At 34.3% G+C, this 25720-nt stretch overlaps 1 protein-coding gene across 1 annotated transcript in view; it reads right to left on the reverse strand.

Moving 5' to 3' along the window:
* Window positions 1-25720, reverse strand: part of ARMC8 (armadillo repeat containing 8) — a 123254-nt gene that overhangs the window by 94958 nt on the left and 2576 nt on the right. Inside the window, exon 2 of the mRNA XM_044669990.1 lies at window positions 6822-6898. Within this exon, the coding sequence (XP_044525925.1) occupies window positions 6822-6898 (77 nt within the window). The remainder of the gene's footprint in view (window positions 1-6821; window positions 6899-25720) is intronic.

Consider the following 25720-nt stretch of genomic DNA (forward strand, 5'->3'; position numbering starts at 1 on the left):
AAGTAAACTGCCAGATATTTTATACGTTCAGTAGTTATTTCGAATGGAATTTCTTTTTATATCTCTTCCTGCTGAGCTTTTATTGTTAATATGTAGAAAGGCTGACAATTTCTTTGGGTTTGTTTTATAGCCTGCTATTTAAGTGAAGTTACTGTTTCAAGTAATTTTTTGGTTGAATCTCTCATGTTCTCTGAGCAGATGACTTCATCATCTATAAAAAGCAATAATTTTGTTTATTCTTCGCCTATGCTCATTCCCTCAATGTCTTTATCTTACTGCAATAGCTAGTTTTTCTAGAACTATTATCAAATAACAGTAGTAACAATGTACATCCTTGTTTTATCACTTTTTAAATGTTTAAATAAAATTACTGATTTTCATATTATTTGCATTAATAGAAGTACTGAATTTATAATCTTGTCAATTAAATATAACTTTAGAATATGTTTGGAAATTTACTTTTGAATATGCCTATTAATATTTATGAATACAGCTCAAATAAGAAAATAAGGGCAAACTACAAATACATAATTGGGAAAGAATTGGGAAATATAGTCTTCCTCTTGCTTCTTCCTTCCTTCCTTCCTTCCTGTAGACCAAGTTATTCTGAGAAATAGCAGTTATTCTCTCTCCCAATACCAATACTTAAAGAGTTTACAAGGCGATTTTTTATGATTACCCAGAAGCAAGTAATGCCATTTTGCAGATTGGTAAACCAAGGCTCTAAGAAGTTCAGAGACTTAGTCAAACACTGCTACTAAGTGTCAGACCTAGGATGTAAACATTATTACCCAAGAAATATACAGAAGGAACTCTCCTAATGTGAGTGAAGTAACTCAGCTCAACCAAGACAGAGACCCAAATCTCACACAAAGAAAAGATTCTTAAAGTCTTTAGTGTAACAAGCTGGAGAGAGTTCCTCTCAAGTCACCTAAAGCATGGGATTTTAAGGAGGGCTTGAAAGAAGCCAGGGAAACTAGGAAGAGGAGATGAGGATAGAGAGCATTCCAGGTTCCAGAAGGGAACAAATACCCAGAGCAGAGAGAGAGTCTTTTTTTGTGAAATAGCCAAATTATCAATGGTGGGAAAGGAGAGGATGCAAGAAGACTAGATCCCAAAAGTGATGGAGAATTTATTGAGAATGGAGGTGACAAAATCAGACTAGAGCTTTAGGAAATACTTTGATGGCTTTTCTTAAAACTTTCTTGGGTAGATAAAGTTTCACTTTATCCAGACTGAGCCCTAGAACTTAGACCAAAAAAAAAGGGGGGGGGGGGAATATTAAATGTTAATAAAGTGAGTAGAGTTATGTCTCAATTAATTGGAATATTCTGAGAAAGAGTTTTGAGTAGGAATTTTAATAAGAAAATTGTTTTAGTTAAAATCTTTTTCACTGAAAATTTCCCTAAAATATGTTAAGGCCCTTCTTCCTTATTACTATATGATATACATGATACAATAAACATGACTCGATATTTTATAATAATTAAGGATTTCAGAGTTCCCCCCTGAATCATTATTATAAACATCAATGATCTTCAGTAATACCAGTAATTCCTATTTATATGGCACTTCACACTTTGCAATTCACTTTCCTACCAACTCTGAGAAACAAAGTATTACTACTACTACTTTACAGATAGTAAACCAAGGCTCAGAAAGGCTAGTGGTTTCTCCAAGATCTTTAAGTGGTAGTTTTCATTAACTGAGGATTCTGATGAACTGAGTTCTGATTAAGTGGTTTATCTATAGCTTAACAATAATATTTGTTGTTCAATTGTTTTTCAGCAGTGTCTGACTTTGTGACCTCATTTGAAGTTTTCTTGGCAAAGATATAGAAGTGATTTGCCATTTCCTTCTCCAATTTATTTTATAGATGAGGAAACTGAGGCAAAACAAGGTCAAGTGACTTGCTCAGGATGACACATCTAGTAAATGTCTGAGGCAAGATCTGGACTCAAGGAGAGGAATTCAATGACTTCTACTCTGGCACTCTATATTCACTGTATCACCTAACTGCCCTTAACACAGTAATAGATGCTACCAAAACTAGAAATCTTTTTTATGTAATGTTGCCAGGGTCTGGGTTTCTATATTCTGCCAAGGGCCAATTCTTCTATAATCCTTTTCATGAGTTTCCTTGACACAGAGATGAGGGCTGTTAATTACCTTCAACTCTGTTGGGAGGATTATACTAAATAGGCTTCTGACTGCTGGAAGCTAACTATTCTAATATTTAGCACAAGTAAAATTTATTTTTCATCTTAAATATTATTTTTTAAATGTTAAATTTGTTGGCATTCACAAAGCGGTTAATCTATTTCTAATTTGTGGTTCATTTTTTTGGTTACTTATACTTGTTCTTTTTTTAAATGTTACTTTATTTTTAAAAAACAAACCCTTCCTTTCCTTCTTAGAATCAATACTATGTATTAGTTCTAAGGTAGAAGAGAGAGGCTTGCCAAGGTCACGCAGCTACAAGTATTTAAGGCCAGATTTTATTCCACATGTAAAGGCCTCGCTTTCAATCCACTGAGCCACCTAGCTGCCCTCTGATACTTCTACTCTTAAAGTTTCACCCTTTTTACATTTTTTCCTTCACCTTTATAAATGTCTTTTCCTTTTTCTCCTAAACCAGCATACAAAAGATTCTGTAGTAGTTATAGTATGCCTCACAAAACAAAAAGGTGTTCTATTCATTACTTTTTTCAACATGCTATTCCAATTATTTTATTTTCCCCATTAATATTAACTTTATCTAATTATGAGGTAAATATGTTTTTATAGAAAATCAAAATTTGTTAATCCAAGTTGCCTTAAATTTATGAATTACTTGCATATTCTTATTCAGGATGAGGTTTTTGTTAAATGAACAAAGTCAATATTTAGTTGAATAGGCACAAGATTTAAAGTATTCTCCATTTTCTTTTGCTTTTACTGAATACAAATTCAGGCAGAAATGCTTTTAGGACCTAATGTAGAAGGATGATCAGCTGAGAACTTGTTTGGGTCAGTCTACTTGTTAGAAGCAGAGAAGACATTACAAAAGGAAAGCCAAAAAAGCATCTCTTTTTGTGTGCACATTACCTAGATATAAAACAAGATTAGTCTTTACAAACTTATAGCAGAGGAATTTAAAATATAGTCTTCTCCCCTACTTTTTTCCATTCCTTATTTGCATATGTTTTTTGACTCGAACTCTGAAAGTAATCAGTGACCTACAAGTGCCCAAACATGTCCAATATTGAAAGAAGCACAAAACTGAGACCTAGGCTTTCCAACAAAGGCACTGCAAGCTATAAAATGATCTTTCTCTTAAATTTCCCTTCCTAAATTCAGTAAATGTCGTTGGATATACTATCTACTACTAGCAGAATACCTTATAAGTTACTGGAAAGACAAAAATAACAATAAAACAGTCTCAGTCTTAAAAAGAAAAGATTTTATTTAAGGGTATGGATTAGACATTTGAACAGTAAGTATAGGATATAACATGTGAATAGTAAGCATGAGAGTAGAAGGTTTAATTTCATGAGAAGTATTAATTGTCGTAGTCAGGGATGCCTTACTTCATAGAAGGTAGAGCAACCGAGCTAAACCTTGAAAGAAAATAGGGGGGTGGAGTTAGGTGGCTCAGAGAATTGAGAGCTAGTTCTGAAGACAGAAAGTCCTGGGTTCAAATCTGATATCAGACACACTTCCTAGCTGTGTGACCCTAGGCAAGTCATTTAATCCCCATTGTTTAGCCCTTACTGCTCTTCTGCCTTGGAAGTGATACACAGTATTGATTCTAAGATGAAAGGTAAGGGTTTTAGAAAAAGACTGGCTATTGCATGCTTACATTAACAGGACACTAGAGGTCTTGTGCTTCCTAGCCTACAGAAGGGCCTGAAAGAAGTACCTGTGAGAGGACAGGTGGCGTGTCTGGAAGTCAAGCCTCACACCCATTCTAAGGTTAAGCCTGGCCAATCAGAGGGTCCAAGGAGGAGTTGCAAAAACTGTCTTTATAAGAGAAGGTACAGAGGAAGTTTGCGGTCAGTCTCAGTGTCTTTGTGTCTCTCTGTCTCTGTCTCTCTCTCACCTTTACTAATAAGTTAATATATAGTCTCCAGAGAATTTTATTGTAACATAACTATACTCAAAGGAAGATCTAAGCAAAAAACTAAATATAATAATAGCTAGCATTTACATAGCACTTTAATGTTTGTGAAGTGCTTTACATATATAATCTCATTTGCTCCTGAAAAACAACCCTGCAAGGTAGGTATTATTATTCCTTCTTTACAGATAAGAAAATTAAGGCAGACAGAGGTTAAATGACTTTATAGAGTTATACCACTAGTAACTGTCTGAAGCAAGAACTGAATGTAGGTTTTCCTGATTCTAGGTATGAGACTTTATGCACTGTCAACTAACTGTCACATGGAATGTTCATTTTCCAGACTATCATATGCAGTTAAATTGACAATCCACTGAGTTTTTCCATTAGTAAACATATCTAGGAAAAACACTGTAAATGGACAATGAGTTGAGTCTAAAACTGAACAAAAAGGATGAAATTAAAATCTATTAGGGAAACGGAACAGTTCTTTTACTGTCCCAATGTTTCTCAATGAAACAAAGGCCATATGTTTTTAACAATATTCTTCTTGTAAGGTTGAATGGATGAAAGACATGGAATAGTATATAGCTATCTCCAAAGAACTACAATTGAAGGTCTTGCAAAGGGGCAGTGGTGAAGTTCATGTAGGATATGGGCAGACTGCAACACAAAACAAATGAAAAATTACACAGTAGTAGTGATATTAAGGTTGTCGTCACAAAAATGTATGACTGTTAAAAAGATAGACCAGCCAAATAGCAATGGAGAATAATAACTAATGGCCAGCCTGGAAACTTTGTTGTATCCACACAATATTAAGAGAACACAAGATGGTCCCCAATATGTTGAGTTGACCTCATACAGCAAATTTATCATTACTACTACTAATAATAACAATAATAGCGAGCATTTTATAGGACACAGAAAAGAATAACACAGGATGGAGAAGCAAGAATGAGCTGCAGCCTGTAGTAGGTTGCAAGAGTAGTTTCATCAATGAGACCACTGAAAAATTAATATACTAGTATGAGCTCTCATCAATCAAACAAGGAAGTATTTAAAACGTGCTTGCTATGTACATGGCTCTGTGATAGTTAATGGGGATATAAATATAAAAGTGAAACAGACCCTGCCTTCAAGGAGCTTGTCTATGAGCGGAACATAAAATGTTCAGATAAGCAAATATAAGATATATACAAAATAAATATAATGATTTGGCTTAGGGGTTGGGGGAGGCACTAGCAATTGGGGAATCAGGAAAAGAATCAAAGATAACACTTGAACAGAATCTTGAAGGGAACTATGGGTCCAAAGAAGTGAACAGGAACAACATTTCAAATATGGGAGATAGTCTGTGCAATGGCAGGGAGTGGAAAAAGAAATGTCATGTTTGCCAAACAACAAGATGTCAGTTTTCTGGGCTGTAGAGTCTAAGAAAGAAAGTTATGTATAAGCACAGACCAAAAAGACAAACTGGAGCCAAACTATGAAGTCATAAAGGCAACCAAGAACCCCTTAAGATTCATGACCTAAGAGATAGACCCAGGCCTTAGGATCATTGATTGAATAGCCACATATAGATATATAGACATATAGACATATATAGAAGAAAGACTGGACACTAAGGGTGACCAATTGAGAGACTATGACAATAATCAAGCAAAAGCTTCAGTGTAAGTTTCTTGTCTATGCCAAGTTAATATCTATTCTTTAAAGCCCATATAAAATACAGCTTCTGTCATGAAGTCTTCCTTGACCTCCCCAGTTAATGACCTTTTCTCCTTATGTACTTTGATTTGTGATTCTCTAATGTAGTTTCCAAACTTTTTATATATCAGTTATTTGTATAGATATTAAGCTTCAGTAAGCCATAGACGATCTTATCTAACCTTTTCATCTCTCTATCCTCTATGTAGGTGCTTTGTATATAAGATTTATGCTAAAAATATTAGTTGAATTAAATGGGTACTGTCTTTTCCAAGGCAAGTAAAGTACTAACTGAAAAGGTGCCACTGATTTAACAATTCACTATGGAAACTAAATATCTCTCAACTTCTGTCATTTCTTATACCATCCTTAATTTGGAAGTATAGGATTCATGGGTCCATAATGTGCCAAAATCCAGTGAGATGTTTTAAATAATAAACCAGAGGTGTCTCCTGGACCCACAATCCTCAAGCTCCGAATCAAAAATTTGAAAGGAAAAGGAATTATATTATTTCTTTCTGTGTCTCCTTCATAAACACAATTATATTTTTTTCAAAACTGTCTTCTCCTTTAACCATCAAGTCATTGCTGAAAGAAAAAATATATTTCAAAAGTTTTAAAATAGGATTAGCCTTGCCACTGATAGCTATGTAAACAACTAGTCTTTAGAACACAGAATTGCTTAGTGACCAAAACTGAGGTTGAAGAAAAATAAGGATTCATATACACAAAATTCAGAGTAAAATATCAGGGGGAAAATATAGAAGGTTAGAGTCTCTTTTAATTTGATCAAAAGAATGTGTTAATTTCACCCTGGAGTACTAACCAGTTTTCTATTATAGTAGAAAAAATATTTTCACAAAGGAAGTACTTGTAAATATGAATAGCACTACACTTTCTATTCAGTTATTAAAAAAAGATAAGCCAAGTAAAATTAGAAGTATAAAACAAAAGATTCAAATATGGAAAACAAATGAAATTTAAAATAAGTTATTAAATAAATACTACTTACATAACACCTTGTAGAACTTTCTGGGGATCAGGGTCAAATAGCCTGTCAACATAGTGGCGACTGCTAGCTGTCACTTCCTAGAAAATGGAGGAAAAAATGATAGCTGAAGCCATACAAATGACAAGTTCATAAAATTATCCATAACACTTAACATCAGACAAGTATGAATGATTTCAATTAACATCCTAATGTATCTCCTTTATGTGAGAATGACCTCAGATTTTTAAAAGCTAGGTAATAAAAGCACAGTAGGCCCTACAAAATATAAAAGAGTTTTGAGTACAAGTATTTTGAGAGATTCATCACCAGACTGTTGGTCACCAACTGACAGTTTGGGGAAGTTCCAGCACTTCATCTATCTATCTAAGGTATTCAAAGTTAGCATTTCACATCAGTAGACAATATACTCATGATTAAATGAAGAATCATTTAAAAACTTTAAGTGTATAATACTTAACTGATGATCTCTCAACTATACAAAATGATGAAGTAAAAAATAATTTAGATAATGCTAATTATCTTTAAAATAATCTTTAAACCCATTTATTATTTCTGTTATAATTAATATACAGTGATCCCTCACTTATTGCAGCGAGTTATGTTCCAGAGGATATCCCCCCCGGTAAATATCCATGAAGTAGTGGCATTATATTTATTTTATTATTTATGTATATTTTAAGGCTTTATAAACCTTTCCCACACTCTTATAAAACACTGAGCCAATCAGTGCCCAGGATACAGAACACAACACCGTGGTTGAATGCCTTTCAGCTAATAGTATGCCATGTACAATCTCACGTTGCGCAAGTGGTAGTGGCATACTACATTTCCATTGTGTACAGTACGGTATTCATCCGCAAAATTCCGTGATATAGCAAAAACTCCGGGATACATAATTAGATTTTTTTTTAAACCCACCATACAATGAAGCAATAAGTGAACCACAATATAGTGAGGGATGACTATATTCTATCATAAACCTATTTTATTATTTTCTAAAATATTAATTATTTCACATTAATTTTTAAAATTAAATTATTTCAACAATAAGTTAGATGAAAATTACAACTCCTTGATAGCTGATTTCATAAAATACTTGGAGAAATGAAAATTCCAAATTAAGGATGGTATGATAACATTATAAAAAGAGACATTCTAATCACAGCATAAGATAAGAAAATTTTACCAATGCTTTTTGCCATGCCCCATATATGATAATCAGCAAATATTTATGTAAACATGATTTTCTCATTAATCATAGAAAGGGAAAATGGACTTAATAGTAAAGTCTGCTTTCTTTAAACTGTTTTAGAATATATTAGTTGTTACAGTATTTCATTTAAGTATGTATGAATTCTTAAAGATGACCATGAACAAGTCACTTAGCCTCTCTGAGGGATCAGTTTCTTCTTCTGTAAAAAAGAGAATAAGAATATATGTAGTACACATATCCACAGGACTGTTGTGAAATTCAAATGTCTTCTTTAAATAATGTGCATTTTAAACTCTAGAGGACAACATTAGCATCAGTTTTTTTTAATTATTATTCTAGTATAAACAGAAGAATAAAAAAATTAAGTTAGGGTATTAGTCTAACATCAGACAGATGAGATTTATTTATTTGTTTGTTTGTTTGCTTGTTTTTATTTATTTATGGGTATTCGTTCCAAGGTAGAAGAGTGGTAAGGGCTAGGCAATGGGGATTAAGTGACTTGCCCAGGGTCACACAGCTGAGAAGTGTCTGAGGCCAGATTTAAACCTAGGACCTCCCCTCTCTAAGCCTGGCTCTCAATCCATGGAGCTACCCAGCTGTCCCCCAGATGAGATTTAAGAAGAAAACTACAAAATTTTAATGGCAGAATTAATTCAAAAAGATATTTTGCTCTTCACTAGAAAGTAAATCCCATAAAATAGTCTAGAAATTTATAAATTTAAAATATTAGCAGCTAAGATTTAAGTAGAACATTTTGTGGAAAAATAAAATGACAGTAAAATGTATTTAGAAAAATTGAGTAAAAATACCAAAGGAAATAGCTGTTTTTTAAAAAATGGAAATTAATAGGGAAGAAATGTCCATATTTTGAAATATTTTAAATATTACTTTATATTTTAGAACATTAATTAAAATTTAATTTAGAAAATTAAACAATCACTACTTAATTTTAAAAAAATGGAGACCACTGTTAAGGGAGAAACCAGGGAAAGGTGCCATAAACAGTAAACAGATGAGTGTGTGGGAGACAGGAATGAAAGGAAGGGGCCCAAAAAAGTAGGGAGACTGGGTTATAACGGCTGTTTGGGTGTCTGTAACAGAAATGGCTGTTGGCCTCCAACTGCCACCCAGCATCAACAAGACAGAGCCTATGGAAGCTGTTAAGTAAAGGCAAGAGTTTAATAACACATTTTAATCAGAGACAAACTAAGGTAAAGGATGGGAATTGGGATTCTACAATTACAAGCTAAGGGCAGACCACAGGGACAGGGGAAGGACTTGACTACACTAAACTAAGACCTAAGCATAACAGGGCCCAGGGAAAAGCAGGACAGGAGTGAGTGTCCTCACAACAGTAGTGTTCAGCCTCACTCCAGAGATGTTTTCTGCTCCTCCCTGTTCACCAGCTGCACTCTTCCAGGTGGGTAGATTCTGGGAGCTGACCCAGCCCAAAGTTGACCTGCAACTCAGGGTGGGATTTAGCAGTCTCTACCAAAATCTCCCACAAGTAAGTGAAGGTCTTTCCACAGGATCACTGGTAACTCTGGTGTCTCCTAGTTGTCAGTTGCTGCTTGCCCCAACCACCATGGAGTCTCTCTCAGTGAGCAAGAAACACATTTCCTGCTTCTTCATTCCATCTTGGAATCCTCCAGCCCTTCCTGCTAGGTCCAACACTAATACTAAATTAATACCTAAATAATCCCCACAACACCACTGAAACATGTAATAGATTTTAGAAATTATTTAACCTGTATATTTTTGGATATATGATATAATCCTGATAAAATTACCTAACAAGGAAAGGAATCATTCAATAAATGTAACTGGGCAAAACAGATAACAGGGAGAAAAATAAACTTGGACCCATATCCCACTCAATAATTACAGGCAAACTGATGAATTAAATAGTTTTGGGGTTTTTTTTGCACTCATAAAACCAGAAAAAAATAGGCTAATTAATATAGTTGGCCTAAATTTTGAGTAAACTTATTTTAAACAGTACTTGGTAAATAACACAGAGCTTTCAATTATCCCATAGATGCATATAGGTCTATTCTGCATCACAAAATCCCATGTTGCTAATGCCATTATTCTGATGCTACCTGGCTACAAGTCATGGCATTAAAATTACAAAAGACTCAACAAAGCAAAGATTTGTTTCCATAATCATTAGGGCCTCAAGAGGTTAGAAACCTCAGCTTTGCCATTACTTCAGGCAAATCACTTCACCTGGCTTGGACTCATTTTCCTCATTTCTAACTTATTATGTCCAAACCAGAACTTTTCATCTTTCTCCCAAGCCTATCTCCTTTCTAACTTCCCAATTCTAGTCCTTAGCAACAATCTCCTTCCTATTGTCTTGCATTGCAACTTGGTTCCTTTTTTCCTGGATTCCTCCCTCTCATTTACTCTACATATGCAAACATTTTCAAATCTTGTCCACATCTCTCCAACATGTCCTCTTCTTTCCATTCATAGCCATTTCTTGGCTGGATTGCTACAACAGCTTCCTAATTTATCTTTCTGCTTCAAGCAGAAGCTCTGTCATAGAGATTTTCTCTCTGTAATTAAAAAAAAACTCACCTAATGTTGCAATCCATCAGGGAGAGTTCTTTATCTTATTTGTATCTCAACTGCAATTCTCTAGAACAGTGATAGTGAACCTTTTAGAGACCAAGTGCCCAAACTTTACCCTCAGGAGGCATGTGAGCCACCCCTTTACCCAAGATAATAATTAACTTCATTATCTTCTTCAAACTCCAATCCCTTAAATTCCAATGTATGCTGATTGTCTTATATTTGTTCTTTGTAAGATTAAGGCTGTCTCAATACATAGTACCAAGAAGTTACACTCTGAAATCAATGTTTATTTCTGGTTTTTGCTTTTAATAGAAGAGAAAAATTAGGAGGTGGGAAAAGGATCCAATTGTTTCTAATATAGATAAAAGATAACAGAATCAAAGCTTTAATAATGAAATTGAAAAGGAATCTCAAGTTATGAAGTGCAATCTCTCACCCCAAACCAAAATCCTCTATAACAGAGGCCTCAAAACTTACATAAAATTTTATATATGTATATATGTATTACTGTACTAATAATTATATACACTATAAAACTTACCCCAAAATGTAAATTTTAAAATGACAAGATAAAAATGAAATTTATTTCATTTATTTAGAGTCAAGATAGAGCCCCTGGAGTCTACAGACTAAGAGACTGACATGATCAGACCTACGCCTTGGGAAGATGGATTGGAGAAGAGTAAACTTAAGCAGAGAGGTCTAATAGGAAGTCACATCTTGCCATTTTGTGAAGAGAATCTAAAATAGAGTAGTGGCTGTGTGACAAAAGAGATAAAGACCAGTATGAGAGATGTGGATATAAAACCAACAAACTTGGCAATTGACCACATATGTGGGATGGGGGAAAGAAATTAAAGTTGATACTGAGATTATAGAAACCCAGATGACTGGAAAGTTGTTTATAAATAGTTTATAATTTCTAAATAAATTAAAAATGAGATAATTTTTTGAAAGACATTGGATTTGGAGAAGGAGGGAATAGTATAGCTCTGAACTAGTCAACAATCCATCCATCCCTTTTCATACTGTCTGACTCATTGTCCAATTCAAAATGAAAAAAAAAGGTAGGGCTCTCACTGCCCCCACGTAAAAACTATCCCAACAGGTTCCTGCCATTTTCCTTAGGTGACATAGGGGAAAGGATTGGGGAAGAGGCAGAATTTGCCCAAAAGTACTTGCACAAATGCTGTGGATAGCTGATTAGTAGTTAATTTAGGTTATGAGTGACCTAAAGAACTAATAACTGGTTCAGAAAGGTTTGAAAGGTAGCATGGTGGAAGGAAGGAATAGAATAGTGAGATATGGGGGATAAGGGTAGGGTTATATAGGAGACAAGTCCTGTGATTACTGAAGTGGGTTTTATATGTCTTCCTTTAAATTAGTAGTGATCACTCAATGGATTCAGTCGCAGGATCCCTGGGATAACCCTATGATTCCACTTTGGAGACCACTCAATAAAATACTCTAGGTGAGTTCTTCATTCAGCCTGAACTCCTTCAGTGACCAGGAAAAATTCAGTACTTTACTTAGTAGCTCATTTCATTTTTGGACAACTGACAATATTTAAAGGCAGCTATGTAGTACAAGGGATGGAGCACTGGAGTCAGGAACATCTCAATTCAAACCCAGCTTCAAATATTTACTAGTTGTGTGACCCTGGGCAAGACACTTAGCCTCTGTCTGCCTCAGTTTCCCCAATGGGAAAACTGTAAAATGGGGATAACAGAACCTACCTCAGAGAGTTGTTGTAAGGATCAAATGAGATAATAATTGTAAAGCACGGTACCTGGCATCTTATAGGCACTACATAAATACTTATTGCTCCCCCCCACCCAATTATAAGGCCAAAATTTCCACTTGCTGATTTTGTTTCTGCATTGTAGAGAAATAAATAAATACATCTTCCAGACAACTGTGCTTATAACATTTGAAGATAGCCAAAGAGCCATCCTGTTCCTCCTAGGTTCCCTCTTTCTCCCCAACCAGGAAGACACCATATTTAAGCTTATAAGAATAAACAGAGCCAGTACCCAAATGTTATGATAGAGGGGAGATGAGAGAGTCTACGAGGTGAGACTGTCTTCTAGCTCTCCCTTCCCACTGAATATACACTGCTGAGACTTTGAGGGGGTGTCTCCCCGAAACTGGGTGACCTGAATGCTCGCGCCATCCCACAAGAGTTGGGGGCAAGGCTTCCCTATGAGGTAAAGGGGATCCCAATCCAATTCTGAATGAGGACGGGGTTCACGCAAGCCTCCTCCAAGGTCAGCTTCATGCCTTCTTTCCCCCCAACTAAGTATATATCATATTCCAGTAAACTTTTAGCATTGCTAGTTAATATCTACACTTAATAAAACTCAATTAGTTATTTATTATATTATACTGCAAAACAGCAACTATGTCCTAATCATGCTATACACACACACACACACACACACATATATATATAACAATATTTTCAGGGAACTCAAAAACTCCCATTAGGTGCTTTTTTGAGTTGTGTATGAAATATGCATAATTGAGTAAAACAAATACACCTACTGGTTATGTCAGAAAATTCAACATTCCTCTCATTCTCCAACTCTCTATAAGAAAATAGGTAGCATGTTTCAGTAATAGTACTCAAAGAGTTATACTTGGTCATTGCAGTGGTCAGTCATAAAGTCTGTTGGCTTTCCTGTACAATGATGTCATTCCATAAATTGTTCTGATTCTACTCACTTCAATTTGTATCAGTTCATAAAAATCTCTCCAGATTTGTCTGAAATAATCTCTTCTATCATTTCTTATAAAGCAATAACTGTCATTACTTTTATATACCATCATTTGTATAGTCATTCTCCAATTGATTTGGCACTTCCTTTGTTTCTAGTTCTTTGCTACTACAAAAAGAGGGCAGCCATAATCTCTCAAAGAATAAATGTAGACAGTTTTACAAGCCAAAGGGACTTTCAGGCATTTCAAAGTTGTAAGTCACCGTTTCTCACATATAAAACCTTTAGAATTCCATTTAAAAATCTCTATTTCAAAATAACTCAAGTTTAAAAATATAAAGAACCAAGTTAGAGACATCTGATCACCCTTTCAAGCACCAATAGCAACTTTTTGATCCCCAAACCTACCTAAGAACAGAGAGCAATTTAAGCACACTCAGATATAGGAACTTTCTCTTCCTACCTGGGACCAGTTTGCCTCTCCTTAGGCAACAGATACCCTCTTCATCTCCCTTCCAAGTCTGAATACCTGATGGCATAACCCACTTCAGCTCAGAACATCTAACTTGAAGAGATCCACCAGCCTCAGTCTCTCCAGTAGCTAGGATTACAAGTGTCGTGTGTCAACATGCCAGTAGCAGGATCTATATGTTACTTAACTTTGTATTTCTCCCAGCCCCTTAGAATGGTACCCTGCAATTAAGTTCAATAAGCATGTTTAAGTATCTTCTAGATATAAGGCATTTGTTATGATAGAAGTAATAGAAATAGAAATAAATTTAAGCAAAGTTATTTCAGTTTTCTTAGGATAGGATACTCAGTTTTCAAGTTCTATATAGACAGTTTTTGTTTTCTGTAATAAAATTAGGGTTTTAGCATAAGGAAGAGTTTTGTTTTGAATTGTTCAAATAGGAATTTTTAAGATGAATTTTGTATAAGTTTTATATTTAGACAGATAGATTTTGTCTGATGTAAAAAAAAGTATAAGCTGCATTGAGTTTTTTTTTATAAATTTGGTTTTTCTGTATTAGCCTTAGTATGACAGTTTATTCTCTGTAACAACTGCGGAAAAGTTTTACATTTTGCATTTTGCATTTTCTATTATTGTTTTGTTTTTGCAAATGTTTGCACTTTGATTTTGACCTATGTAACTATTTATTGTAATTTCCTTTCCTTTTCTTTCCCTGGTTGATTTCTCTAATGTAAGGTAGTGAATAGTAGTAGGATAGATAGATAAGTGTAATATGTTTGTTATTTTGGATAGGTTTGAAATAAGGAGGGATTTATATATTTACTGGTGAGCATATGTGAAATCTTTTTTTCAAAAGTTGTGCTCAATGCTCAGAGGGCAGAAATGTTATGGTAGAAGTAATAGAAATAGAAATGGAATTTAAGTAAAGTTAAAGTTGGTTTGCAGAGGCTAGCATGACTGCATGCTAGGAACTCCAGAGAAAAGATTCTGGAATGTGGCAGGCGAGATTTTGAAGAAGCAACAACCAACTGGGCTCTTCCTACCTGAGAACTGAGAGAGGAAGGAGCTGATCTCTGCTAAGCTGTTTTATCAAGCCTGTTGGTGAGAGGGCTGAGGGGTCAACTTCAGGCCCAGCCCAGATGGGTTGAACTCAGACATTTAGAGTTCATCCTTATTCATCTTGGAAACCTGTCACATTTTGATAAACCAACAAGAGAGGATTTATAGTGTCAAGAAGAATAGAGAGGGCTTTGGGGATATTGGCAAGAAGCAGGGAGCAAAAGGGAGCATCAAGAAACAGAAGGCTTCACCTCATGGTGAACTTGGAGGGAAGTGAGAAACCTTAGTGATTAGGGCATCCTTGTTCCTACATCCTCCCTTCTCTACCTTTTGTTTTATCAATAAACCTGTCAGTTTTTACATCAACAACTGTTTGGAAGATTGAGTTGCACTCTGGCACAGTGTGGTAAGGCCCAACTGCCTTACAGCACTAAAAGGGGACTGAGGTATCCCTTGGTTGATTTCATTATCCACATACCTCAGTGTACCCTACTATTTCACATTGTACATATCAAATATTTAATGTTTGATAAATAAGTTTGGCATTCTACAGAGAAAGATGTGATCATTCATAACTGTGTAAGTAACTGGTAGTATAATAGTATAATCCCTAGTGCTTGCTGATATAGACACAAACATCACATGAGTTATGAATAAGCAGGTCTTTCCACACCTAGAGCCACCCCAAAACATTAACTCAGATGAGAACATGAAGGCTTTTTATTTATTTTATTTTTAACAGTTCACAATTATATTTCATTTGATTTTCAGAATAATTCCATTTATTATCCCCATTTTAGAGATAAACAGGTTTCACTGTGATGAAATGACTTTCCAATAGTCAAAGAGAATTTGGCAGATGTTAACCAAGAAAAATTGCCTTTCTGACCCCAAGTCCAGTGTTTTTTCCACTACAAGATGTTGCCTCTCATAAATAGCCCGAAATTCTTGAAGGCACAGTAACATGACACAAGCATAGAATGTGATCAAAAGTGCTCCTGGTTGAGATGAAAAGATAAATATGTAGGCATCCACAGTGCTCCAAGGTCAATGAATTATTTGACAAAATGACTTTTAACCATATCTTTTTTAGCTTTGGATTTCTTTGAGTGTCTACCACCGTACTCTGTGGATAGAGAGCCAACTCTGGAGTCAGGAAGACCTGAGTTCAAACTCCACCTTGGACTCTTACTAGCTACATGATCCTGGGCAAGTTACTTAATCCTGTTTGCCTTAGTTTCCTCATATGTAAAATGAGCTGGAGAAGGAAATATCAAACCCCTCAGTTATCTTCACCAAGAAAACCCCAAATAGATTCACCAAGAGTCAGATACAACCAACAGGACTGAAAAATTTACATATCATTTCATTTATTCAACATCCTGAAGTTCTGCAAAGTTATGAGGTAGGTACTCCAAGTATTATTCAACCAATCAACAAGTATTTGTTAAGAGTCAATTATGTGCCACGCACAAAAAATGAAAAAATTTCTACTTGTAATAAGGCAACTAACATTCTAATAAGAGAAGCAACTACATATTAATAATACACAGTAAAAATATCCACTTCATAAATACAAATATATACAAAATAGTTAAATATAAGGTAGCCTGGGGAAAGAGGTAAGAGAACAAACATTTTTTAAACACCTACTATATGCAAGGCACTATACTAACTGCTTTATATCATATTTGAGAGAACACTAGCAATTGAAAGGAATTAGGAAAAGAGTACATGTAGAAAATGGTGCTTGATGATGATGTCCTCCATTCCAGGCATGCTGAAACCAAGAAGAGAGATAAGGTGTTATGTATAAAGAACAGAATAGAAGCAGACTGCTGGATGAGAAGTAGAAGATGCATATGAGGCAGAGGGAGGGAGGTGATAGCCAAAAAGGCTAGAAAGGAAGGATGGGGCTAGGTTCTATTGTTTGTTTTTAAATAGAAACTTAAAGGCAATAGGAAGTCACTGACTTTATCTGAGCTGGGTAGTTACATGGAAAAATAGATACTTGAGGAAAATTACTCTTGACAGCAAAATGTAGGACAGAATGGGTTAGGGAAAGATAAGGCAAGTAGCTCAATTAGGAAGTTGTTGCAGTAATCTAGATGAGAAGTGATCAGGGACTGGATTCAAATTCAGATTTACAATTAGAAAGGAAGAGCTGTATGCAAGAAATCTTGTTAAAGCAGAAATAACAAGATTTGGGGTGAAGTAAAGAATTCAAGAATAATGCCAAGGGGGCAGGGGCAGCTGAGTAGCTCAGTGGATTAAGAGTCAGGTCTAGAGACAGGAGGTCCTAGGTTCAAATCTGGCCTCAGACACTTCCCAGCTGTGTGAGCCTAGGCAAGTCACTTCACCCCCATTGCCCACCCTTACCACTCTTCCACCTAGGAGCCAATACACAGAAGTTAAGGGTTTAAAAAATTTTAATTAAAAAAAAAAAGAATAATGCCAAGGTTAGATTGGAAAAATGGATGGTACCTTAAATAGTAAAAGAGAAGTGTGGAAAAGGAGGAGAGTTAAGGGGGAAAACGAGGTGGGTTACAGATAAATTAGATTGACATATCTCCAGGACATTCGGTTTTAAATATACAATATGCAAAATAGTAGCTAGTCAAAACCATAGGAGAATATGCCATGTAAAAAGTAAATACTAATTACATACAAAGTAATACTAAGTAATTCAAAAGGGAAAGTGATAAAAAAAATCCCATAATTTTTAAAACCCCATGAGCTTTATTCTCAACTTTTAACATAGCCACCTTTTTCACTCTAAGAGACACTGTATCTTCCAACTGTCAACAATCTTAATTTATTTTTCTTAACCTTCAAATTCTTACAATAAATATTTGGAATTCATTTCCCAATTTTAACTTAATTCAACACACATTTCACTCTTATTTCTAGTGTTTTTCCTCTAGTGAGGCTCAAGATAAAAATGTTATTCCTCTAGTAGTTCTAGAGAGAAAAAGAAATTTTACTTTTCTAATCTGATGGATCATTGACAAATTTCCTCCATGATCCAATTTCACCTTGTCTAGTATTGTGATATACTATTCCACAGCATGACTTCTTCCTTCCAGTTTAGGCCAGTCTTCTCACTATCTGTACAGCCATCTCATTTTCACTTTTAATATTTTATTTTTCTGAACTTAAATATCAACAAGCATGAACATTTCAATAAAACAAAGAATAAAAATGAGGAATGTGCGAATTGAACCAATTGAGACAATAGAATGGAATTCTATGGTATAGTATAATTGTATATTAAATTTAAAAGCATATTAATAAAACTGTCCAGCCTATCTGAGTTTCTATCCTTCTGTGTATTTCTTAATGTTCCATTGGTGTTTTTCTTTTCTTTTCTTTTTTTGTTATCTCTATTACTACCCACCAGTTTTCCTCTCCACCCCAAAGCAGGCTTCCCCCGTAACAAATATAGTCAAGCAAAATAAATTCATATATTGACCCTGTCTGAAAAAATGTGCTTCATGTTGTACCTCTAGTCCATACTTTCAAGGTGCGTAAAAGTAAAAATCGGTGTACAATCATACTGTTATTTCTTTTTAAAGAGTTAAAATGTTTAAGCAACTAAGTGGCATCATAGATAGAGCATCAGGCCTGGAGTTAGGAAGTCCTGGGTTTCAAACATAACCTCTGACACTTACTTACTAGCTGTGAGATTCTGGGCAAGTCATGAATTGCCTAGCCCTTGCTGCTCTTGGTTCTTAAAATTGATAATAAGACAGAATGTAAGGGTTTAAAAAAAGTTAAAATGTTGAACTTTGGCAATTTTTAAATCAAGTAAAGAAAATAAACTATTTTAAAGTGCAATCCCATATTATGGTTAAAGGAAAATGAACGAAAGCAGAAAGAAACCAGAAAAGGGAAAGGAGAAGCAGAAAAGAAATACATAAGAAAGAGATAAAAATAGAAAGGAAGAACAAAATACTAAGGGATGAAATATTTTAAAATTAAAGATGTTTTGAAAATAAGCCACTCTGTCAGAACAAAGCAAAACAAAGAAAATAAGTCACCCTGTCAAGAATATTTGGGGAATTTTTATTTTTTAATAAGAATGAAGAGGACCTTAAAATAGTCATCAAAACTACATGGTGCTGGTTAAAAAAATGAAAAAAGTTGATCAATGAAACAGATTAGGTACACAAAACCCACACACAATTGAACATTAATCAGCACAGTGTTTGATAAATCCAAAGACAGGAGAAAGGATTTGTCATTTTGACAAAACTGTTGAGAAAACTGTAAAGGAATCTGGCAGAAACTGGGTTTAGAGAAAAACATCTAATGAGACATACTACAATAAACTCCAAACTGATATAAACAATTTATATGCCAAAGGCTGTGTGTAGCAAATTAGAAGAGAAAGGAAATAACTTTGCTGTGAATGAGGAAGAAGTTCTTGACCAAACAAAAGGCAGAGATAAACATAAGAGAAAAAAATGAACAATTCTAATTCTATAAAATTGAAAAGTGGTTTTTTTTTGGGGGGGGGTAAAATGAAGTTAAAATTAAAAGAGAAATAGTAAATGAAGAAAAAAATTAAAGGAAATTACTCTGATATGAGTCTGATATACATAAGGAATTAATAAAAATATATAAGGAAAAAAAGCCTTTTTCCAAAAGATAACTGATCATATAACATTAAAAAACAGTTCTCAAAAAGCAAGCTATTAACTACCATAAGAAAAACACTCCAAATGACTAATATAAGAAATCCAAGTTAAACACCTAAAGCTCTGCCTCATATCCACCATAAAGGCAAAGATAAAAAAACTGAAGGATTAAAAATGTGTAAATCCCAAAGATGGAAAATTACTACTGTTGGAAGACCTACATGAGAGGAAAGGTACACTAAGGCATTTTTGTTGATGATGTGAGTTGGTCTGAACATTCTGAAAAACAATTTAAAACCTACAACTAAAAAGTCACTCTTTGAACCTGAAGATACTATTCCTGATCATAGACTCCAAAGAGATCAAAGGAAGGGGGGGAAAGCAACACTTTTTGTTTCAGGAAAGAACTGGAAACAAAGGTGGGAAATGGCTGAATTATATTACATGACTGAAACAGAATATTCTTATGCCATAAAAAATTATGAATATGATGGACCCAGAGAAAACTAGGAAGAATTCCATGAATTATTGCAGAGTAAAGCAAGCAGAACCAGGAAAATTCTAGAGGAAAACAACTTTTGAGACACTTAAGAAAATTCTAATCAATGTAATGTCTGCTCACAAATCTAGAAGCCTAATAATAATAATAGCAATATCAATGACACCTGTGTAATGCTTATTATGTAGGTATTTGAGAAGTCCATTTACCTTATCCCAAGATAGATGTATTCTGTGGATTTTTCAAGGCTATATTTTATTTTTACTTCTATTTTATTCTTCCCTTAGTTATTTAGTAAAGCTCCTTAAACACACACATACTCTCTATCTACCTTACCTTCTGTCTTAGAATCAATACTAAGTGTCAGTTCCAAGGCAGAAGATGCTGTCTGCGGCCACATTTGAATCTAGGGACCGCCTGCACATCCGTATGAACCACCTAACTGCTCCCCGGGCCTTATAATTTATAGAAAAAAATGAGGCTATTTCCCCATGAGCTTCTTCTCCCCTCTTCTTTATCTTCTATCACTCAGATGACTTCTGCCACTTCCACTCCTGTCTCACATGATGAAATAGCCTTGGTCTTTACTAAATCTTTTCTGTTTTTTTCAAACCATCACATTCCATCTCATTACCTCCAAAAGACTGTCCCCTCAGTAAGGACATTGTTTTCTTTCTTATTGGCTTTATATTTTATATGTAGTTGTTTTCTTCTACATTGGAATGTAAGCTTATCTCAAGTAAAGATGGTTCCTTCTTTGTATTTTTATCCCCATTACTTAGCATATGGCATAGCATGTGTAATAGATGCTTAATGTTACTTGTTAATTGATTGATTTTTATTTTAATGTTTGTTGGATGGACTGAAGAGCTGTTGTGGAAAGTAGGAGAATGAATTGATAAGGGATAAGTTCATCTGCTAGCAGCAGTAAGAGCCAGCTGAGGTTATATAACATAAATCTGTGGTATAGTCAGTCAGACTACTTATATGATTTTCTTTCCTACCTCTGCACTTTTGTTCAGATTATTCTATATGCCTGACTTCTTACTCCCATCTTCATCACCCATCTTTTAAGGCTCAAGTCAAATACTACCTCCTCCACAAAATCTTCCCCAATTGTCCCCCAACCTGGAAAATATTTCTCCTTTATATAATCTCAAAGTATTATATAGTCCTTTTATATACTTACTCTATCTTGATTTGTATAATATTTATCTATCCACATATTATCATCTTCCCCATCTAACCTCTACCAATATACAAGCTCTTTGAAAATATGTTTGTTGGATGAACTAAGTTAAGAATCCAATTTTTAAAAAAGGGTTCAAACCTTTCTCCCATCAGAATATTGCATATATACATTAATATGAAGTTGCTGGATTGACTGGTTTTGCTTAACTTTTTCTTGGTTACAAAGAAGTAGTCAATGGCAAATGAAGTATAAATAGAAAATGATTGTGGTGTAAAGAAAAGATATCAACTGGTGGGAGCATGATATCATTGAGAGTGTTGGACTCAAGTCAGGAAGACCTGGGTTCAAATACCACAAAAGAGCCTTACTAACTGTATAACTTTTTTCATTTTTGTTTTTTCATTTTCTTTATTTTATTCCAATAACAAATCTACACATAAGTTTTCCAAGATTACATGATTCATGTTGTCTCCCTCTTCTTTTCCCTCCTTTCTCCCATAGCTGATAAGCAATTCCACTGGGTTTTACATGTATTATCACTCAAAACCTATTTCCATATTGTTCATTTTTGTAATAGAATAATCTTTTAAAACCAAAACTCCAAATCATATACCCATATAATCAAATGATAAATCATGTTTTCTTCTGCATTTCTATTTCAACCGTTCTTTCTCTAGATGTGGATAGCATTCTTTTCATAAGTCCCACAGAATTGTCCTGGATCAATGTATTGCTTTTAGTAGCAAAGTCTATTACATTTGATCATCCCACAATGTTTCATTTACTGTGTATAATGTTCTCCTGGTTCTACTTATTTCGCTCCACATCAATTCATATAGTTCCTTCCAGTTCTTATAGAAATCAACTGTTTCATCATTTCTTATAGCACAATAGTATTCCATCACCATCATATGCCACCATTTGTTCTGTGTGACTTCTAAACAAGTCATTTAACCTCTCTCAGCCTCAATGTCCTCATCTGTAAAAAACAGGGAGACTAAACCTAATAACTTGTAAAGATGTTTCTATTTCTAAATCTTTGATCCTAGGAACTTTAAAAAAAATTAGTATTCATAGTTTATAAAATAATGGAAAACTAACATTCAACTAGTCCAAACAGAGAACATTCCTACATGTAAACCATACCTCTTGTGTTATATATCTTTGAGTGAAAATAAGTACATATTAAGATACATACACCCAGGAAAGCACTACATTAAGTATTCCTACATAACATATTTTGCCATGAAGTTTTTTTAGCATTACTTTCACTAAAGTAAAGATGTTCTGTCTACTTTTATCTTCATTTTCATTGTCCCTTTACTAAAAGTTTAATTAGAGTGGTCCCCTCAAATTTTATACAAACCAGACTCGGTGTAGAAGAAACAGCCACAAAGAGGTCCTAATTGCCTAACTGTAACCTTGAATTCTTATAGACTATGTAAGCAGAACACAAGTTCTGGCTGGTTTTTAGTCTTTCAACATTAGCCCAGAGATAGAGGGTACACCAATTGTTTTGAGAGGCTCACTTTCAGTTTGGCAAAAAGATGATCAATTTTCAACCACATAAACTCTAAGAAAATTTAAGTTTGAGGGCCAGAAGGGTAGGGGGTGGGAGAGTTGCCAGTGAAAAGAAGTATCCACACTATTGAAATTAAAGACACTTGAAATATTGATGCATATTTTTATAAACCCGATATAATATCATGAATCAGTTCTAAAAAGGTAAGGATTATAAATATATATATATATGGCAAGGATCTGATGATATTTTTATAAACATGAAAGATTTAGTATCTATCGAATTGCAAATATATTTAAATATAACAACTCCATACTAGGAAACAAATATTTTAAAATATTATGTCTTTTTAAAATTTGTCTTTTTTATTGTCATGCAAAACACAATTCCATATTGGTCACTGTCATAAGAGCACACACATAACAAAAACTCCAAAATAAAATCATAAATACACTGATGTGAAAGACGATTCCAACAGTTCTTTCTCTAGAGGCAGATAGCATCCCCCATTATAAATCTTCCAGGATTGTCCCAGATCATTGCATTGCTGAGAGTAGCCAAGTTTTCAGATAATTGCCTAATATAAAATGTTACATCTTAAAAATAATTTATTGCTAAAATTTGTTGATCTTTTCAATGTTTAAAAATTAAAACACTACTAACACTACTGAGCTAGCTAAAACAAAATTTGCAATACATTTTCATTTTCCAAATGAGAAAAAGATGTTAATTATGCATGTCTTATCAAGTCCTATGCTTTTTGTTTAATCACAAATGAAGGGTGAAAGAAGATGAAGGAGAGCAGACCACTGATTGGCATTACAACCAGAAAAACTTTTATTCTGATTGTCAGTAAGAACACACCAATTGTAAGGGTCGAATTTTTTTTCTGAATGTTCAGACTATACACATACATCTTTTTATCTGAAAAATATCTAATAACTATATAGACCAGAGGAGGATAATGAATAGCTAGTGTTCAGTAAAGGTAAGTGTTCTACAGTTTCCAGAAGAAAAGTAACTATTTTTTCAAATGTCATTATGTCTTTACCTGCAGTCATGGAGGCATGAGTTGCTAATATTACAGAAATTATGCCAAGTCAGATCTACTGGAAAATCAGAAGAAAGTTAGATAAGGAGTCCCTTACCCTCATTCAGCTCAGTCCTTTATATCCAAACATGAGGGGGTTGGCCAGCAAAGTCTACAGGCAAGTTGGGGAATCTTTTCAGTTCTTAATCCCACATCTTAAGGCAATCCCACATCTTAAGGTAATATTGCATTGAATTCAGGTAGTGCTGTAAGCCTAACAAAACAGCCCATCCAGGTACAGACATCATTACTGCACTTCCAACTTTCCTTAGATCAATAACAATAAGTCATAAATTCAGTAGAATTGATTTATTTTGGTATAACCTTTGATATATTTTGGTTAGTTGACCTTTTGTATAGTAAGTCAATGACAAACTACTTTAAATGTGTTAATTAAATTTTCAGAACACTCCATCCATAAGTTTTACCATTATTTTGTTATTGAGAAACAAAGATGAGTAAGTATTTATGCTTATAAGGAAAGTTCTAAATATCAAGTTACAAACCCATAACAGTTAAATGTGAAGCTGCAGCCAAATAGGATGACAAAATACCAAACATTATTAACAGTAGGATGTCCAGAATTTAAGAAGACCTAGAAGGACCATACTGCAAAGAGTTAGGATTTGAATTTAGGTCTCATGTTTCCAGGTTCATTGCAACCATTGGCATTACTTTTTTAAAAATCCATGAGACAAAGAAAATAGGATGAAAATGTATATTTTAAAATAAAATAATATTTTTTCCATAAATTGACACACTTGATCCTCCTAGTGTTAGTGAAAGGTATTCAAAATTACACAGAAAACATACTCTCTCATCGTTATTTTTTTTTTAAAAGAAGGCACTGGGAGGAGAAAAAATATTTGTCATGCTATCTAGAAAATACTTGTCATGCTATCTAGAAAAAAAAAATTAGATAGTATGAGTTTGTTAGCATGCTTCCAATACTGTTTTGGGAAAAGTGTTCTCATCAAAAGAAAAGTGAATTCTATAGTTAAATAGGTTAAACTTATCAGTGTTATACTAGATACTAAGAAGTAAAATACTAAGTAGTTAAAAAAAAAGGATCACAGAGGATTACAAAGGATCAAGGTGGGAAGACAACATATATTCATAAAATAAATAACAAGGCAGCAAAATGATGAGCATAAAATGAATGAATTAAATAAGAAAAGTGATCTGGGTTCAATATGCAAGAACACTGGGCCAAAAAGTTTCCCAGAAGTCAGGAAAGACTTCACAGATTAGGCTGGAAGTAAGATTAATCCCAAGAGATAAACCTAGTTTGTACAAACACAAAAAAAAGACATAGGACATTCTGTGTGAGCAAAAGCACTGAAGTAAGAAATTGCAATGTGTATTCAGGAAATAGAATAGACCAATTTAGTTGAAGTGGAGACTAGAAGGGTAAAGTCACTCAAACTTTAGGTACTTTAAGCAACTCTCTATGGCTCTTAATTTGCAGATAAGATGCTGACCTACCTTGGAGATACCAATGAAACAATTTCTACATAGAAGACATTTACAGTCTATTAATTTCATTTCCTATATAAATGAAATCACAGGCCAGGTCTCTATCCTTAAATTTATATAGCAGTCTCTAGATGTTTAATTTGAGGCTATAGCAAAACATCCAAGTAGATGTGTTCAGCATGAAGCTAGATATGAGACTGCTGCTCAGGAAAGACCTCAGAAGCCAGGGACAGAGAATTGTCAAGTATAGAAGAAGTGATAAAGCTAGTGGAACAAAAAAAAATTCTCTGAAAGAGAAAGTATAGAGGAGAGTCTTTAGGCTGAATGAAATATTTAACTTCTTTAAGCAAGGTGGGATAATGGATATAACACCAAGCTTGAAATAAGAAAATAAATTCAAATGTGACCTTGAACATTTACTTGTCTGGGCAAGGCTTTA

Source organism: Gracilinanus agilis, chromosome 3 (genome assembly GCF_016433145.1).
Source record: "Gracilinanus agilis isolate LMUSP501 chromosome 3, AgileGrace, whole genome shotgun sequence".
In the NCBI taxonomy this organism is placed as follows: Eukaryota; Metazoa; Chordata; class Mammalia; order Didelphimorphia; family Didelphidae; genus Gracilinanus; species Gracilinanus agilis.